This window comes from Phyllostomus discolor, chromosome 4, assembly GCF_004126475.2.
Source record: "Phyllostomus discolor isolate MPI-MPIP mPhyDis1 chromosome 4, mPhyDis1.pri.v3, whole genome shotgun sequence".
NCBI lineage: Eukaryota > Metazoa > Chordata > Mammalia > Chiroptera > Phyllostomidae > Phyllostomus > Phyllostomus discolor.
The window spans coordinates 514,296-532,528 of NC_040906.2; the positions used below are offsets into that span (position 1 = coordinate 514,296).

Consider the following 18,233-nt stretch of genomic DNA (forward strand, 5'->3'; position numbering starts at 1 on the left):
GGGGATCCTTGGGCCCTTGGCCTGTCCTCTGGGGTATGTGCTGCCCCCGAGGAGAGAAGGGAGCCTCCAGCACACCATGGTGGTGCCCCGTGCCTCACCTTTGGCACAGTCCTTGCCCGTGTAGCCCACTTTGCAGGTACAGCTGTGGGACCCGTTGCTGGCCAGGCAGTAGCCACGGCCCCCACAGGGGCTGAAGAAGCAGGGGTCACTCACTGCGGGAGAAGCAAGCAGCAGTGAGTTCTGGGGTGTGTCCAGGCCCCCCGCCCCGGGGTGTGTCCTGGGCCTTGCTCCTGGGGGACCAGGTGGCTCCTGTGTGTGTGTGCTTGAGGGTGGACACAGTGCTGCTGCCAGACAGAGGTGGGAGGTGGGAGAGGGAACACTCCAGGATGGCGGGGCGGGGCCTGAGAGGGGCCCCGCAGGTGTGGCCTTTGGACTGCGAGCCAGGCCATCCTGCCACGGCCCCAAGCCAGGGTGCCCTGGTGGGCAGTGCACTGGGGTGGGGGGACACAGTGCTGGCCCCCCCATGCCCTCCCCCTGCACTGCAGCTGTGGGTGCCCCTTGTGGACCCGAGGCCCTGGACCAGGGCGGGGCCTGCAGTCCCCAGCACGGCCCCAGGAAACACTTGCAAACACACAGCAAGTCGCTAATCACTGTCACAGCTGCTGCCCTGTCCTCCGGGGCCCCTGCCCGCCCCGGGCCTGGACAGCGACAGTCCACCTGAGCCTGTCCCCAGGCAGGCCTGGGGCACAGGCCTTGTCCTTGGGAGCCCCCCCCACCCTGTACAGCTGCAGCTGCCAGCCAGGCCCGCAGGGGCCAGGGGTGCGCCTGCCCCGAAGGACGTGCCCATTCTAGGAGGGTGGCAGGACCACGAGTGGGGGAGGTCTGGCTGAGGCAACAGCCCCCAGGGCAGGGAGGGGGAGGGCGGTGCACATCAGCGGTCAGGGCAGTCGGGGCAGGCCTCTCCTGGGAGGGAGGAGGCCCTGCCACAGGCCGATGGGGGGCTGTTCCAGGCGTGGGGAATGGCGGCTGCTTGGACTGGGGCTGCAGTGGGCCTGGCTGTCCAGGGGCGGCAGGGAAGGGCGCCGGGCGCTGCCCCCACCTGTCTCGCAATGGTGGCCGAAGGAGCCCTCCGGGCAGACGCACAGGTAGGCCCCGCCGCCGTTCTCGCACCGGCCTCCGTGCTGGCAGGGGCTGGAGTCGCAGGCGTCCACCTCTGGGGAACACCCAGAGAGTGGGCCCGAGCGGCAAGGGGGTGTCTGGGGGAGGGAGGAGAGGACAGCGGGAAGAAGGGAAGGGGCGGCGGAGAGAGAGGCCGGGCAGGGGTGGCGTGGGCCCTGCGGGGTGAAGTCTCCCTCACCCTTGGCAGACACTCGGCCCGCCCCTCACTCCTCAGCCCTGGGACCCTACCCCCAAGGGGACCCGTCCAGCAGGGCCACAGGGGCCGCCTCTCCCCTGTGCTCTCTGAAGGCCCAGGGCCTGCGCTTGTACAAGACAGGTTTTCCTGGGGTGTCTGAGGTGTCCCAAGTGCAGGTGAGCACCAGGTGCCTGGGACCCGCCTGTGCACAGCCCCGACCTGCCCTGCAGTGGACTCCCTGAGGCCTGCAGGGAGTCCACCCAAAGGCCCCTGGGAGGTCCCTGCAGGAGCCTCCATATCTGCACGTGTCCGTCTCCCCAGAGACAGCACGCAGGGCTGCTTGGGCCCGTAGGGGCCCGCACAGGCTTCCACGACCGCCAGGCCTCTGCCTCGCACCTGCCTGCTCCACTGCCAGCCCCACAAAGCCCCGCCCGAGCGGCTGCCATACTTCATTGCCCAGGCTCTGCAGGGGCCCTGACTGGACATCCGGGCTTGGCCTTCCCTGGGGCTCGGAGCCCAGCCCAGGCGGCAGGGGTGGGCAGGGCTTGCCCCACAGTGTGCCTGGCACGCCCCACTCCCTCCACCAGTTTGGCACACCGGCCAGGCATCAGGAGTGTGACCTGACCTCTCCCAGCTCCATCTTGTCTGCCCCCCGGGCCAGAGTCTGCAGGAGCAGAAGAGGTCAGTCAGCATTTGCCAGCCGAGCTCCTAATCTCCCTGGGCTGGCGGGAGAGCTAGCAGGGGCCTGGGCACACGGGCAGGGCCCAGTCAGGGAGAGGAGTGGCTGGGGCAGGTGACCACAGTAGGGGGACCGCTGTGCCTCACGTCACGGCCGGGCTGCTGGAGCTGCTGCCCCTTGGTGAGGGCCGGGCGTCTTACCCAACTCACAGCGGGCTCCTTCACGGCCAGGGCTGCAAAGGCACAGGTACCCGGCGACTCGGTCCTGGCAGGAGCCCCCATGCAGGCACGGCTGGGACTGGCACTCGTCGATTTCTGGGAGAGAGGTGCACCCAGGTTGCAAGCGCCAGGAGAGACCCGAGAATAAAGCAGTGTTGCCATTATTAGAGGCAGTGGCATGAAGCCAAGCTAAGATGGCCATGAGTGAGTTTGTTCCCAGGAGCTGGGTGGACTGTGATGTCCCTGTGGCACTCACTGGGAGGCGGCAGAATCCGGGGAGGGCACCCCCAATGGGAGGGGCAGGCACACAGCAGACCAGGGACTCGGGCTGGGCCTTGCCCCTGGATAATGCCCAGGAGCGTTGAGGGGACTCAGTCGCACAGCTCCAGGGGGACGGGCCCAGTCTTGCCAATTCAGTGAATAACAGTCATGCACAAAACCAGTGAAATGGGGCTGAGTCCTCTGCTTTAAAGTGTTCATCCCGGTTTTTCTGAAACTGGGAATTGTGCTCCTGAATTTAAAATGTTCACTTTAGAAAGGTTTGATTTGAATGCTTCCATGTAAGTGATGAATAAACAGTACTGACTGTCTAGAATGCCGACAGGCTCCTGAGGTCACATGTGCCTCCCCACCCCGTGTGGCACGAGTCTCTGTGTCTCTCTGTTGACTCTTTAGATTTAAGCTTCACGAAGTGCCTAAACGATACCGTGTATGGCTTTGCTCTGCCTGTTTATGAACTTTATCGACAGGGTATTGTGGTATATGTTCTCTCCTCTGTCCACACCACACTTCCCTGTCGCTGTGGGTCTCCTTTTCAAGGCTGTAACATATTCCACATGTGAGTGTATCACACTTTATCGATTCTTGTTTGGTGTATGTTTGGGTTCTAGGCTTTTTGCTACTGAAAAAAATGTCCCTGTATGTCTTCTTTCCCACTTCCTGGTGTGGACGGGCACCGAGAAGTGGAGTGGCTGGGACACCGTGTGTACGAACAGTCAGCTCGACGGGCAAATCACCACGCGGTTTTCACGGTGCTCGAACAGTTCACGCTTCCTCACAAACGCTGCGGGTCCACATCCTCACCAACACGTGGGCCTCCTTGACCCGGAAGTGTGGCCAACTGCGTGCACGTCGGTGCGTTTCTGATTTGCACTTGGGTGGTTGCTGCCTTCTCTACCTTTGGTGGCCTTGTGCACCCTCTCCCACGAAATGCTTGTTCGTGTGTTTTGCAAAATTTCCCGTTGGGTTCATTGTTTCTCATTGATTCATATTGTTCTCTACATATTCTTGAAAGTGCTTTGTATCTTATACTTCACTTTCTTCTTTAAGGCTGATGATGAATTTAAATTCCTAGTTTTTACACAGCAATTTGTCCACTTTTTTCTTTTATAGTTAATGCTTTTTTTTTCTTGCTTAAGGACTCTCTCCTTACCCCAAGGCCAAAAAATTACTTACCTATATTTTCCACACAAAAATATATGGTAAAAAAAGCATTTAAATCCTTAATTCCCAAGGGAATTAGTTGTTGTGCATGGTGATAAGTGGGAAGCCAGTGTAATGTTTTCCCGAGTGCGTGACCACTGTATTCCAGACATCGCGAAGATTTTCTCACGCTTTTTAGAGACATTTGCAGTCTTACATGTATGTTCATAATGAGTTTCACACTTAGAAGTTTTTCACGTGTTTGATACTATTATATAATTTTGTTTCATTTCCTTTCCCAAGAGTTCACTGCTAGAATCTGAAAATATAATTGGTTCTGCGTATTGACTGTATGCTGTGATCTAGTGGAATTCACTTATTGGTTCTATGGCTTTTATTATAGAATCTCCTTAGGGTTTGCAATGTTAATGATTGTGTCCTCCTTACTCCTTCCCTTTTATAGATACGCCTTTTATTTCCCCTTCTCGTCTGTGGCCCGTCTGGGGTCCAGGACCATGCTGGGGGCAGTGGTGAGGCGGGCCTTCACCTCGTTACTGGTGATGGCGGAAAGCCTGTTACCATGAACTGCTTTGTCGGCCCTTGGGTGCCCTTTATCAGGTTGAAGAAATTCTCTTCTACTCTTAGTTTATTAAGAATTTTTAATAATAGTTGAATTCAGTCAAATGATTCTTCTGCATCTGTTGAGGTATGGTTTTCTTTTCTCTCCTAAGACGATGAATCACACTGATTGGTATTCACACGTCAAACCATGGCCTGTGTTATCTTTTTTTCACATAGTGCTGGGTTTCATTTAGCAATATTTTGTTAGGGTTTTTGCATTTATGTCACAAGGAATGTGTTCTGATCTGTAACTTAATTTTTTATAGTGTCTCTGTCTAGCTTTGGTCTCATAAAACGAGCAGAGAAATGCTCCTTCCTTCTGTGTTTTCCAAAGAGCTCATGGAGGGTATTATTCCTTTCCTAAATGCTTGATAAAACCCACCAGTGTTCTGAAAATCTGATCCCTCCATTTTCTTTGCAGGATGATTTTTATTACAAATTAAACACATTTGTACATTACAAGTATGAATATAGGATATTCATATTTTCTATTTCTTCTTCTGCCAGTTCTGGTAATTTGTCTCTTTCCCTTGAATACCTTATTCATCCATTTCTTCTAGGTTGTCAGATATCTTGACGTAAAGTCACGATACCTCCTGTTGTCCTTTAAACATTGGTAGGATCTTTAGTGATGTTTCTTCTGTCATTCTGATATTGCCGATTTTTCTTTTTTATTGATTGATCTTATTAGAGGTTTATCTATGTCACTGACTTTCCAAGGAACCAGATTATGGTTTCATTGATTCTTCTCTGTATATGTATTTTTATCATTAAATTCTCTAAATGTTGTTGATATATAAAAATGCAATTGATTTTATTATAACCTATATCCACTAAACATGTTATATTTCCTATCATTTTTCAGTAGTTTGCCTGTAGGTTAAAGATAACCATATCAGCTGCAAGCACTGAGGTTTTTACTTCCTCCTTTAGCATTTCATGGCATTAATGTCTTTTTCTTACTTCACTGCATTGGCTAGTACTTCCAGTACAATACTGGTTAGACCTAGTAATAATGGGCTCCCGTTTTAGGGGTATATTTCTCTATTTTGGATCATGTTTATTCTGGGTCTGAGAAGAGGCTTAAGTAAATTCCCTCAGATGCTGACTTCCTTCCCCTGTTGTACCTCAGCATTACAGAACTGCGTGTGAGTTCCAGACGAACTTCCTGTATGGCAAGGATCAGGAAACTCTGTTCCACAGCTCTCTGGGTGCAGCCTGAACCATTCCTGTGTCAGTACGTGGAGTGTCATTGTCCTACTCACATGGTGTGGCCATTCTAGCTGTACCTGGCTGGCATGTACTTCTCTGTAGGGTAGCAAGCACCTGGTGGTCATGCGGGCTCTGCCCCTTCTCTGTTAAGTTTTCCCTCCAATAAAGCATTTTTTACCACCATTTGTCCCTAGAGGTGTGTGTGTGCGCATCCTGTTATTTTTATCTGGATAAGGAGGTACATTTTTATTCCTTGCTTGGTAAGACTTTTTTTCATGAATGGGCATGAATTTTGTCAAATGCTTATTGTGCATTTGTTGAGATTCTTATGATTTTTCTTCTTCAGTTGGTTAATGTAGCAGATTTTTCTAGTATCAAACTATTCTTTCAGCAAGCCCACTTGACAGTGGTGTACCTAGTCTTGGTAGATGGTTGAATTTCTGCGTTTCTGTTTGTATGTTTTATGGACCCATAATTTACTCCCTCCAACTGTCCATGCCTGGTGTTGGTTCAGGATTTTGCTGGCCTCCCAGAAGGGGCTGATCCACGCCCTTTGCGTCCTGCTTTCTGGAAAAGCCCGTCTGATGTTGCCGTGGTCTGTTCTTGGCTGCATGGTAGGGTTTTCCTGTTTGGGCCTGGTGTTTCTTTGTGGGGAAAATGCTTCGATTACTTTAAATAGTTACAGAATTACGTAGATTTTCTATACTTCCTTGAGTCATTTTTGGTAAGCTATATTTTTCTATGTATGTAATATCCATTTCTTCTAAGGCTTCAAATTTGTTTATCTAGACTGGTCAGTAGTACTCCCTTACCTTTTTAATCTCTGGTGTGTCTGTGGCTATCACCTGCTTCATATGTAAAGACTGATGTTAGTGCTCTTGTTTTTTCCAGACCAGTCTGGATGGAGCTTTGTCCCCTTTCGTGAGCTTGTCAGAGAACTAAGGCCAGTGTTGTTTGTCTTGTCCACTGTGGCTTTGACTTGTTTCATTAATTGTGGCTCTTGCTTGTGGTGCTTCTTTCCTCTCCCTTCCTCAGTGTCATGTGTTGCCTTCTTAACTTCTGGACTCAGACAGTGAATTCTGTAATTTTGAACTTTTCTAATGTGTGTGTTTAAGGCTCCAAATTTCCCACAGAGCATGGCTTTTGCTGCGTCACATGTTTTGACAGAGAAAGTGATCATTGTTACTCATTTATACAATATGTTCACTGGCCATGTGATTTCTCCTTTGATTTATGAGCTATTCCAGTATCTTTAAAAATGTCTAAAGATAATTAAATATTTGTCTTCTTGTTCTTAACTAATTTTTTTGTGTTTAGAGAATGAATTAGTTCAAATTGTTGATTATATTGTTCAAGTCTTCTTTTTGCTGATTTATTTATTTATTTATTTTTGCTCCTTAACCGAAACTGAGAGGAGATTCAAACTTTCCCCGTATTATGGCGAACCTGTCAGTTTCTTCCTTCAGTCTGTTCATTTCTGCTTTGTATATTTTGAGACTGTTGTATGTGATGTTTGAATGTCTGTAACAGTTGTATCTTCTTGGTGAATTGGAGAGAGACACTCCCTGTCTATAATGATGTTTTCTGTCCACAGTCTGTTTTGTCTGAGGGTAACGTAGCTACACCCACTATATTTTGATTGGTATTCACCTGATTTCCCCCATACTCTGTCTTGCTGTGTCCTTACGCTTTAGGGGTATCTCTTGGAAGGGTTTGGAGCAGGAGGCGTGGCCTGAGCCCGGACCTTGGGCCCCTCCCTCCCGGCCTCATCTGCCTGGTCTGCAGAGTCTGCGGCTCTGAGGATGGCGAGCCCGTAGTGAAAGGTCCAAAGCAGAACTAGTGCCGGCCGTCCCCACCGTCATCACGGGCTATGGGCTCACTTCTCCAGGAGAACAAAGGAAGCAGGGGCAGGGCCTGGGTCTGAACTGCAGCCCTGGGCTCCTCCCTCACCACAGTGCCCGCCCACCTGCCCGCCTGCAAGGGCCCGCAGATCACCATGGCACTGGGGAGGCTCGCTCCAGACGCCTTGCAGCTGGCAGGTCCGGACGGGGCTGGGGGTACTCAGGCTGTAGCCTTGGTCGCATGAGTACAGTGCCAGGGAGCCCAGCCGTGTGCTGTTGAAGCGAAGCGTGGCGTGCTTCACCGCCTCAGGGGGGCCGCAGTCCACCTCTGTGAGGACACAGCCATCCGTCTGCACTGCGGGGCACCGCCAGCCCCGCGACTCAGCCCCCTGCCCACCAGGCCATAGGACCCGGGACCCCTGCTCCCCACGTTGCCCATCCCACGGCAAAGGTGCCTTGGCTTCCAGGATGGGCTCCCCAGAGCTTTCCTTTCCTTCTTCCCCTCCGTCCCCTGCACCCCCTTCCCGCTGTCCTCTGTTCTCCCAGGATTGGGAAGAACTCCTGCGTCCCCCTCATGGCCCCTCTGCCCTCTCACCTGCCTGGCATCGGCGTCCTGTGTACCCTGCTCGGCAGCGGCAGGAGAAATCTGTACCCAGGTCCTCGCAGGTGCCCCCGTTCGCACAGGGGCTCCGGAAGCAGGGGGAGGGGGCTGCAAGGTCACAGGGTCACTATCACCATCACCCATCACTGTCCTGCATACTGGCCTCTAGGCTGCACTGGGGGTACACCGCCTATGCCGCTGTACCCCCTAACCCCCGCCTGGGCCAGCCTTGCTGGGGCCTGTGTTTGGTCTCCCGCTGGGCTGTGTCCACCATACCTATCTCGCAGTGCCGCCCGGAGAAGCCTGGGGGACAGTCACACTTGTACTTGCCGATGTAGTGGAAGCAGGTGCCGCCATTGTGACAGGGGCCTGAGGCACACGAGTCCGGCTTCCCTGGGAGCAGAAGGCACCACTGGGGTCAGGTGTCACATGCCCACTCCCGCTGCCCCTCCCCCGGTCCTGGACATCCCAGAGCTGGGAGCCTCCACAGGGACATTCCTGGCAGGCAGACGCGGCAGCAGGCCAGGGTCCCCTGCCCCCACCCCACTGCTAGCCCGGACCGCACCAATCTCGCAGTGCCTCCCGGTGAAGCGGTATGGGCAGCTGCACTGGTACTCGCCGCCTGCCTCCTTGCACGTGCCCCCGTTCCGGCAGGGCCCTGAGCTGCACAGGCGTGGCCGGGCTGCGGAGGGACAGAGAGAGACTTGGAGGCGGGGGGCCAACAGCCCACGGCATCCCCTCATGTCTTCCCGGCCCCTGGGCAGGCATGGGCCCTGCAGGCCTGGGAGCACCAAGGGCCAAGCCCGTCTGGAGACCCTCGCTCCACTTTGGGGCCTCTGCCCGCCCAACCCCTCTCCTCTGCCCAAGGCCCTGGGACCACTGGCCCTTCCGGTGGAAGGCCAGCCCGCAGTCTGGCAATTGCAACACTGTCCTTCCCGCAGGACACCACGGCCCCGGCGGCCTCCTGCCCTGTGTGTCCCTAGCACCAGGAGCTCATGTCCCAGGGCTCGTGCTCGCACATGCACATACTTGAAGGTACCAGTCCAGGGACGTATCTGTCCCAACCTTAAGTCACACCCAGGGATTGCCCCCTGGCCTCCTTGGTGTTCACAGGGGCACGGCGCAGCAGGAGGGGGCCTGCCCATCATGCACAGCCCCTATATCCCCCCCACCCCGAGGTGCTTCTCAGGCTGCATGTCCACGTTCTGTCCACAGCGTCCCGAGAGCAGCCCCCGGCATCCCTGTGGGGTGCCTTTGTCAGGGAGGAGAACTGAGTGGTGAGGCCTCTGCCTACTCCAGGGGGAGCCGTGGGGGCTCCATGGGCGAGGGTATCAGGGACCTGTCACCTGGGCCACTGGGAGGGCAGGAGAGCATTCCAGGTAAATCCAACCAGGTCTCGGGTGGGCTCTCCACAAGCGAGGGGGCGGGAGGGCTGCAGGGGACATTGGTGGCACAGTTGCCTGTGCCCCAGGACGATGGCCCTCCAGGCTCTGAACGCGGGGTTCTGGGGGCCTGAAAGGGACAATCCAGGGGTGCTGGCGAGGACAAGGACACCTGGAAGGCACTGGGGGAAGGATAGTTACACTTTCAAGTGGCTAAATGTTGTCGACGTTCTCTAAGTTGAATTAGATTTAACAAAGTCCTAGGGAATTTTTTTTCAAATCAATGATTCTAAAATCTATTTGGAAAAATGCTGAGCAGGAAATGAGGGGTATTCTGAGGGCAGCCTTGATCAGACTGAGGAGGGGAGGCGCAGGCCAGTGCGGCTGCCCGGCGCTGTCCGAGGTGCTGACGCCCCACCTTTCTCGCAGTGCCTGCCGTGGAACCCGCGCGGGCACTCGCAGGTGTAGGAGTCCTCATGGGCCTCGCAGGAGCCTCCATTGAAGCAGGGGTCCGAGTCGCAGGGCGAGGGCAGCGCTGTGGGGTCAGAGGGCGGCCCTGGAGCCCATGTCAATAGGGAAGGCCACCCCAACGCCCTGCCTGGAAACTTCGCCACTTAAAATACACTGCTGGGTCCAGATTCCTCCTCCTGGGCTCTAAGACCCCTCCGCAGAATTCCCTTTATTCCTAATTTTTCCAGAATTCAGCCTCCCTCTTCTTGGAGCTGGGGTGGGGCTGTGGTCCACCGACACCCTCATCTCACATCATCACACACTGTGTGGGTAGCTGCACACTGACGGGTCCCTAGCGGCACGTGGGTCAGCCGCGTGCATTACGCATGCATTGCCTATGCTCACAGCTAAGCTAGGGGCTCGGGAGGACGCTGCATGGCCACCAGGTGTCCTTCCCATGGCCAGCCTGCGGCAGGGAAGGTGGGCAGAGGCCAGGCCGTGTAACAGAGGCCTGGGAGGGAGGACACCTGCTGCAGGTCCTCAGGTGCCCAGTGGAGAACCCGTCGCTTTCCTCCCAACACCAACCCCCAGGCTTCTGGGTGGCTCCCCAGCCCACAGGTTCGTCCCTGCCCCCACCCCTCTCACAGTGGCTGATGTTGTGGTCGGTGTGGCAGACGCACAGGTAGCTCCCCCCGTACTCCATGCAGTAGCCGTCAGGGCACTGGGAGTTCATGTTGCAGGGTGTGGCCGTGACCTCTGCGGGGGAAAGACGAAGCCCTGGCTCAGGTTTTCCTGGGACCTTGTGTCCTTGACAAGGGTGGGGCTGTGCAAGACCCAGTGACCCCACCAGGGAGACCAGCTTGAGGCCTTTTTGTGGCCAGCTCCCCCCTGTGTGGGGTGGGGTCACAGAACCACTGGTCGAGGACTGCACCTGGGGGTCCTGGTCCAGGCCCAAGCCAGGGTCTGGAGGACCGCCCGGGGGGACAGGCGAGGTGCCCCCCGCCCCAGCTCTGAGCACCTACCAAATTCACAGAAGTCCCCAAAGAAGCCTGTGGGGCACTCGCAGTGGGTGGTGTTGGCCCCCGGGCATCTGCCACCGTTGCGGCACTCACAGTTGTCAGGGGTTCCTGCCACAGAGAGAGGGAGGAGCCTCCAGTGTAGGGGTGCTGGAGGGCGGGGCCCTCCCCTGCTCCTGGTGACCTCCCTGTAAGAGCTGCTGTGCACCACCCCCACCCCGTACACACCCTCTGTCACAGTGTTTGCACGCACACCCAGGGAGGCCCTAGCCCGACTGAAGCCCTGCAGCCCGGCAGCCCAGCCACACGCACTGTCCCTGCAGTCGGGGCCCATGAAGCCTCCGGGGCACTCGCACACGTGGCCCTGGTCCGCGTCCACACAGGTTCCCCCATTCTGGCAAGGGGCCGAGAGGCAGGCGTCGGGAATTAGGGGGCTTCCTGTAAGAAAGACAGTGGTTAGGAGAGCAACAGCACATGTCGGCAGTTTAGCCTCTGTTCTCGGTGCCAAGTGGAGTTTGGGCCTGAGGCCTGTTTCCTGGAAGCTGCCTTCCAGCTGCCCCTCCTCCACCAGCCCCTCTTGGGAGCAGAATGAGAGGCAAGGGTGAGAAGGGCCCAGCAAGGCTGGGGGTCTCCAGATGCTTCTGGTCGAGCATGTCTGTTAGTAAAATACCGGGATTCTCTATGTGCCTTTCAGTCATTGGTTCCTAGTTTAATTTCGCTATGGTCAGATAACACAGTCTTTTGCAACTTCTTGAGCCTTATTTCATGGTGGCAGGATGGCCCGTCACGGTGAGAGCTCCCTGGGCCCTGGAAGAGAACCAGCATGTGCGTGCCCGCCCGACCAGACTGGCTGACAGGGCCGGGCGGGCCTGCCCCTGCCCACTGCTGTCCACGTGTGCCCACCGTGAACTCTCCACCGACAAGTGTCTGTATCTCCTGCGCCTCTATTGGCTTTCGCCCCGTGTATCCTGATTCGTGTCAATAGTGTATTTAGAATCATTGCAGCCTCTTGGTGAATTTCTCCCTTTGTCTTTAGGAAAGGTCTCTCTTTGTCCCCCGCAGTACGCAGTACTTGTTCCAGGGAAGCCAAGCCAGCTTCCCTCTTCGTTCCTCGATGCTCATTTCTTCATGTTTCAGAATTTATCTGTTAAATTAATACATAGTAAAATTGGCTTTTGTTCGCAGTACACTTCCATGAATTTTAACTCACGTGTAGATTTATGTGACCCCCGCCACGGTCAGGATCAGCACGTTCTGTCACCCCCAAGACGTCCCTGTTTCCTCTCTTCGGGGTCACAGACGCCCCCCATACATAATGGAGGACCTGGCAATGTTATACTGCCTTTACCCAGAGGCTGGTACATGGTGGCCCATAGACCAAATCTTGCCTGATGCTGATTTTGACCATAAAGTCTCTTTGGACTCTGCTGTGCCCGTCTGTTTACACACTGGCTGCTGGGTGGTACACTGGCAGTGCTGAGTGGCTGTGACCACGCAGTCAGAAAGCCAAAAATATTAACATCCAGCTGTTTGCAGAAAAAGCTGGCATACTCTGCTTCAAGCTATTGGTGTCATATAACTTATTTCTGTGTATATTATACAGTCCAAAATGTATCATTAATCTGTTTTAAAATTGCCTTTAAAGAGATTAAAGGATAACAAAAAAGTTATTTCTAGAACTCTTCATTCCTTGATGAGGATCCAGATTTTCATCTGGTACCATTTTCTTCTGCCTAAAGAGTTTCCTTTAACATCTCTTGTACTGCAGATATAAAGGTGATGAATTCCCTCAGTTCTCTTCTGTCTAAAAGTCTTCATTTCACCTTCATTTCTGAAAGCAGTTTGACTGTGTTTTCCTTTCCATGTGTTAGGGGCGCTGCCCCACCGTCTTTGGCCTTGGATAGGTTGGCTGCTGCCACCCCGTTTCTCCATATGGGTTCTGTGTTTTTCCTCCGGCTGCTTTTGAAGCTTTCAGCAAGTTCACTGTGATGTGGCTTCATGTGGTTTTCTTCATGCTTTTCTTGGATATGTTTTAGTTTTCATCAAGTGTAGCAAATGCTTCCTCATGTACTTGCTGGGCACCCAGCACTTCCCTCCACCTGGGCTCCATGCACATCCATGTCACGGAAGAGCTGGTTTCAGTCCCACTCTGTGCTGCGTGTCGACTTGTTTCCACTTCTGCCTGCATACTCACTGATGTCTCCCTCTGCAGAGTCTAGTCTGCTGTCAACACAGTCCAGTGTGGGTTTCAAAATTCAGATATTATATTTTTCATCTCTAGAAGTTTCTCTTTTACCTCCTACTTCTCCTGTGTCTTCCTCCTGCAGCACTCTTGGGTACATAGAACAATTCATCATAGGTGATTAAATATTCATATTTGCTGATTCAGTCATTTCTGGCATCTGTTTCTATTGATCCACTTTTCTCCTGGTTGTGGGCCATATTTTATTAAGTCTCTGAGTACCTGATAAATTTTGATTGTATATTTCAAAATATACAATCTGGGCTTTGATGTATTCTTTTGAAGAGTACAGGATTTTATTCTACCATGTGGCTAAATTACTTGGGATCAGTTTGATCCTTTCAATCTTTCTTTTGGATTGCGGGGGCAGGTCAGATTCTCCTTTAGCTCAGCAATTGTCTATCTCCCCTGTGATGGTGATGCTGCACTGAAGACTCCACACAGTGTTGGCCTGCCCTGGGTATGAGGAGCTCCCTCCACTTTGGCTGCTAAGGGCTAGGGGTTGCTTGACTTTCAGCTCCCAGCTGTGCCGACTGCACCCACTTGGACTACACTGAGCAAAGGCTCAAAGGGTCTATCTGCAGAGCTTTAGGGCTCGATCTCACCCCACCTCTAGCAGCTCTGTCCTCGCCAATATTCTGTTCACAGATTCCAGCCAGCAAACTCGAGTCTTTGTCTCCTCGACTCGGAGACCCAGGACTGCTGGAGTCTGGACCCTTCAGGTCACAGCGGGCTGGAAACTGCCCCCAGTCAGAGTTAGGCAACTGTAGGGCCCACTCAGCTCATTCCTGCTTCTTGGAGGCAACAGTCCTGTGCAGTCCATTGTCCAGTGGCTGAGAGACGTTGTTTCACTTTTTTTTAAAAGATCTTATTTATTTATTTTCAGAGTGGGAGGGGAGGGAGATAGAGAGAGAGAAACATCAATGTGCGGTTGCTGGGGGTTATAGCCTGCAACCCAGGCATATACCCTGGCTGGGAATCGAACCTGCGACACTTTGGTTTGCAGCCCGCGCTCAATCCACTGAGCTACACCAGCCAGGGCTCTGTTTCACATATTTTGTCTGATTTTCTAGTTCTTAGTGGTGAGAGGGAAATTCTCAGCACAGCTAATCCTTCTTGGCAGGAGCAGGAGGCTAGATAGTCTCTCTCTTTTCAGTAATCTCCACGTTTTGGCCAATTTCTTGTTGGGTCTGATTAGAATGTCAAGCTTTGCACCTTGTAATGTGGCTACTGAGCAGATGCCAGGGGTAGAATGTCAGCTCTGTTATTTCTTCCCGCTTGCTTTCATTTGCTTTCTTCTTCTGGACAAAACGTGTTTTCTTTGCAAAATCGTTTGAAATCACTTAACTGTTTTCTGACTAGAGTTTGGTTAAACACACTGATATTGAGATAAAAATCTGGGTAAGGTTGCCAGTTCTACTGCGGCTAGGGCACAGGCCTGAGTTGTGGGCCAGGTCGCGGGCTGGGGGCGCACGAGAGGCAACTGATCGAGGCTTCTCTCGCACACGGACCTTTCCCCCTCCCTTTCCCCCTCTCCCTGGAAGATACACAAGCCTGGGCGAGGAGAGCGGGGACAGGTACCGTGATTTCGGGTCACCGCACAGCGCAGAGCGCCACCCTGCTCCCCTGCGCCGCCAGCCTTGCCCTCTCCTGAGGGCGCAGCGCCCCCAGCGGCCCGGCCGCGTCTTACTTGCGGGTCAGCGGAACGCGCCCTCCGCGGGTGCTGAGACTCGCGGTACACCTGCTCGTGCGCCACGAGCCCCGCCCCCGGGGAGCAGGCTCCCCGGCCCAGCTGCGCGGGAGCCGCGCGCGCACAGTGTCAGGGCGCAAGCCGCGGGTTTACTCCGTGGGCCGCGGCGTCTCGTGGGTCTTTCAGTACATCCGAGTGCTCACCAGCAATTAAGGCAACGCGGGGCGGGGCGGGAACTGGATCTACCACGCGCAGTAACGGGCTCCCGCGGCGGCCCCCTCGCCTGGCCGGGGCTCTGGGGTCCGAAGGGAGGGTGTGACGGTCAGCCCTGTCCCGCGGGAGCAGGGACCGCGAGTGGCCACCACCGACCGGTAGAACCACCCGGGGGTGGGGGAGGCCCGCGCTCGGCCTCACTCAGCACGGGGTGGCCGTCCGCGGCTCGGGGGCCAGGCTGGGGCCGAGCCGCGCGGCGACCCGAAAGCGTGGTCACCTGTGGGGAGCCCGAGGCCATTACCTGCCTCGCAGCGCGGTCCCTCGAAGGGCTCTGCGCACAGGCACGAGAAGTGGCCCACGAGATCGACGCACGAGCCCCCGTTCAGGCACGGGCCGGAGGCGCACTCGTCCAGGTCTGGGGCGGGCGTGGGGGCGCGAGCTGGTTCCGGCGCGGAGGAGCTCCCGCCGCCTCCTCCCGCCCCGCCCCGCCCCGCCGGCCCCGCCCCTCCCTCAGGCCCCGCCCCTCTCCTCCCTCCACGCCCTTTCCCAGGAATGGAGAGAAAGAGCGCCTCCCCTCCCCTCCACAAGCCACGCCCCCGCCCGCTCCCTGCCCCACCCAAGTCCCCGCCCCTCCCCGCCCCGCCCCGCGCCCCGAAGCCCCGCCCCGCCCCGCCTCCCGGGGCACCGGCCGCTCGCTCACTCGTCTCGCAGTCGTCGCCCGTGTAGCCCGCCGGGCACGCGCACACCGCGGAGCCGCTGACCAGGTGGCACTGGCCGCCGTTCGCGCACGCTCTGGCATCGCACGGAGACTGTGCTAAGGGGCAGAGGGTGGAAGGCCCTTGGCATCCTGGCGGCCGTGGCCCCCGGGCCCCGACAGGCGGCGGGGACGCTGCCCGGGGCAGTCCGGCCCCAAGGCCGCTGAAAGCTCCACTGAACCGGTTTGTTTTTCAGCTGCTGCGGGGGTCGCCGGGCCGACTGCGACGAGAGCTGCGGCAGAGCGGGGCTCCGGGCCCTGGCTGAGAGCCTTCCAGCTGGTGGGGACTCAGCCCCTGGCGGCGCCTGGAGGAGCAGCGGCGCCCAGCGGAGCAGGAGGGGCCTGAATGGCCCCGGGGTGGCGGGGGTGGGGGAGGTGAGGCTGCCGCAGGGCCGGCCGGCGAAGGCACTGGACCCCAGTGCGAGTGGGAGTGAGGGGTGCAGCGCGCCTCTGTCCGCCCTCCCAGCTGCCTCTCACCCGGGAACCCGGGCTTCCTGGCTCCCTCCTGGCCACTGACAGCAGAGTGCGGGGGTGGGGACACCACTGCCTTCGGTGTCCCGCTGACAGCTGGTTGCCCAAACAACGCGACAGTGACCAGGTGGATCCCCAGGGAGCGGATGGACATGCAGCCCTCCCTGTGTTGTGGAGGCCCGGGGAGGGAGGAGGGAAGGGCCCGGCCCCCAGGCGTGCCTGTGTTTTGGTGGCCGAGGCCTGTGGGCAGCAGAGAGGCCTTGGACCATGCGAGGCAAGGGACGTCTCAAGAAGGACCCCAGCCCATGGCCCAGCAGTGAGAGCCCCAGGGCTGGAGAGAAACAGCCTCCCTTCCTGCCGGAGCCTCCGGGGCTCAGGGTGCTAGGGTGCAGGCAGGAAGGAGGTGGGGTCAGATGGTGCTGCTTTCCACACACAGCTGCCTGTTTGACCTCGGAGGCCCCCACGCTCCCTTCCAGCTGGTCCCGGAGTGACAGGGATCCGTCTGGAGCCCGGCGCCAGCCTGTTCCAAGGCTGCTCCCTGGTCCGAGTGCCAGGGCCCTGTGGCCAGTCTGCTGCCATGGCCCTCGGCCCCTCTGGGTGGCCCAGGTGCAGCCCAAGCCCTCTGCGGCTTGCTGACCCCGCTGTCCCCCCAGGCTGCCCACTGCCCTCTGGCCGGGCAGGACTACCTGGCCATCCCGCAGCCAGGGGAACTTGGGGGCCCGGAGGTTTCCTCTTACCTGTCTCACAGGTGGGTCCCCCGAAGCCAGCCGGGCACTGGCAGCTGAAGCTGTTGACGCCATGCGTGCAGGTGCCGCCGTTCTGACACGGCTGGGAAGCACACTCGTTCACGTCTGAAAAGGGGGCGGCCGGGGCCTCAGTGGAGGAAGCAGGTTGGGAGGACCTGCTGGCGCCTGGGGCGGTGGGCTTGGGGGCTGCTGCAGCACCTGCCTCCCATGCTTATCGGCAGGAACCCACCGGGTTTGGCCCCCCTGGCGGTGCCCCATGTATGTCATCCCACACCACAGGGACAGAGACCCTTGACCTTGGGCTCTTGGGGGCAGTGGCTTTGCCTCCAGGTTGCTCTAGAGCACAGGTGGCAAACACAAGGCCCACGGGCCGAATCCGACCCTCCACCTTGTTTTATCCAGCCCGGCACCTTGTTTCTACCTGGCGGCAGCACCAAGCTCTCACCTAACTGTTGAGGAGCAGTTACGTACAGCCCTAAAACCACATATGGCCCCCTGAAGGCACCACAAGGCTGATGTGGCCCCCGGTGACAACGAGTTCGACACCCTGCCTGGAGCCCACTGCCTCCCAGTGGGCGGTGTCAGCGGTGAACTCACCCAGCTGGCACCTCTTCCCCGTGAAGCCCGAGAGGCAGGAGCAGGTGTAGGAGGGGTTGCCGGTGACGCAGTCGTCAATGCACTTGCCGCCGTTGAGGCACGGGCGCAGGGCCAGACACACGGAGGCTGTGGACGCAGGAGGAGTGGAGACGTCACCTCCCTCTGCCCTCCCCGACCCAAAGGTGCCATCTCAAGGAATGGCTGTGCTGCCCCCCGGAAGTCGAGTGTCCGGGGTTTGACTTTCGGGGCTGCGCAGGGGTGCACACTGTCCCCTGCCCCCCGGCTGCGTTTCCCACGGGCATGTGACTCGGTTCCTGAGACTCTGGCTGCCCAGGGAAGGCAGGCTCCTCGAGAATCCCTTGCACCCACAGCAGCTTCTTATCCCATTAATCTGTCAGCTTCCAAACTTGTCCGAGGGGCTCCCAGCAACACAGGGAGACATGAGCGCACCCTGTGGACAAGGGGGGTCCCCGTGTGGAAACCAGAGGCTGTGGGGAGCCCTCAGACCCTCTGGGCTTGCAGTGCAGTCCCAGTGTTGCCTCAGTCACAGAAATCAGATGGTCCCACACACGCCTTCCCCGTGTGCACAACCAGGCCTGTGCTCAGAGCTGTGGAAGGTGGGGTCTCCCAGCTGGAGGGTGGGGTAGCTCCTGGGGTCCCCCAGGGCCAGTGGACCTGCACACCTGGCCCTCTAGGACAGGCAGCCCGCAGGGCCCTCCGGAGA

At 56.8% G+C, this 18,233-nt stretch overlaps 1 protein-coding gene across 1 annotated transcript in view; it reads right to left on the minus strand.

Moving 5' to 3' along the window:
* SNED1 (sushi, nidogen and EGF like domains 1) overlaps positions 1-18,233 on the minus strand; it is a 54,076-nt gene that overhangs the window by 21,821 nt on the left and 14,022 nt on the right. Inside the window, exons 5-20 of the mRNA XM_036025014.1 lie at positions 17,510-17,635; positions 16,904-17,017; positions 15,642-15,755; positions 15,243-15,356; positions 11,109-11,234; positions 10,803-10,907; positions 10,426-10,536; positions 9,749-9,865; positions 8,514-8,630; positions 8,225-8,341; positions 7,943-8,056; positions 7,502-7,675; positions 2,234-2,347; positions 1,574-1,762; positions 1,100-1,213; positions 99-212 (exon numbers count right to left, since the gene is read on the minus strand). Of these exons, the coding sequence (XP_035880907.1) occupies positions 99-212; positions 1,100-1,213; positions 1,574-1,762; positions 2,234-2,347; positions 7,502-7,675; positions 7,943-8,056; positions 8,225-8,341; positions 8,514-8,630; positions 9,749-9,865; positions 10,426-10,536; positions 10,803-10,907; positions 11,109-11,234; positions 15,243-15,356; positions 15,642-15,755; positions 16,904-17,017; positions 17,510-17,635 (1,980 nt within the window). The remainder of the gene's footprint in view (positions 1-98; positions 213-1,099; positions 1,214-1,573; positions 1,763-2,233; positions 2,348-7,501; positions 7,676-7,942; positions 8,057-8,224; positions 8,342-8,513; positions 8,631-9,748; positions 9,866-10,425; positions 10,537-10,802; positions 10,908-11,108; positions 11,235-15,242; positions 15,357-15,641; positions 15,756-16,903; positions 17,018-17,509; positions 17,636-18,233) is intronic.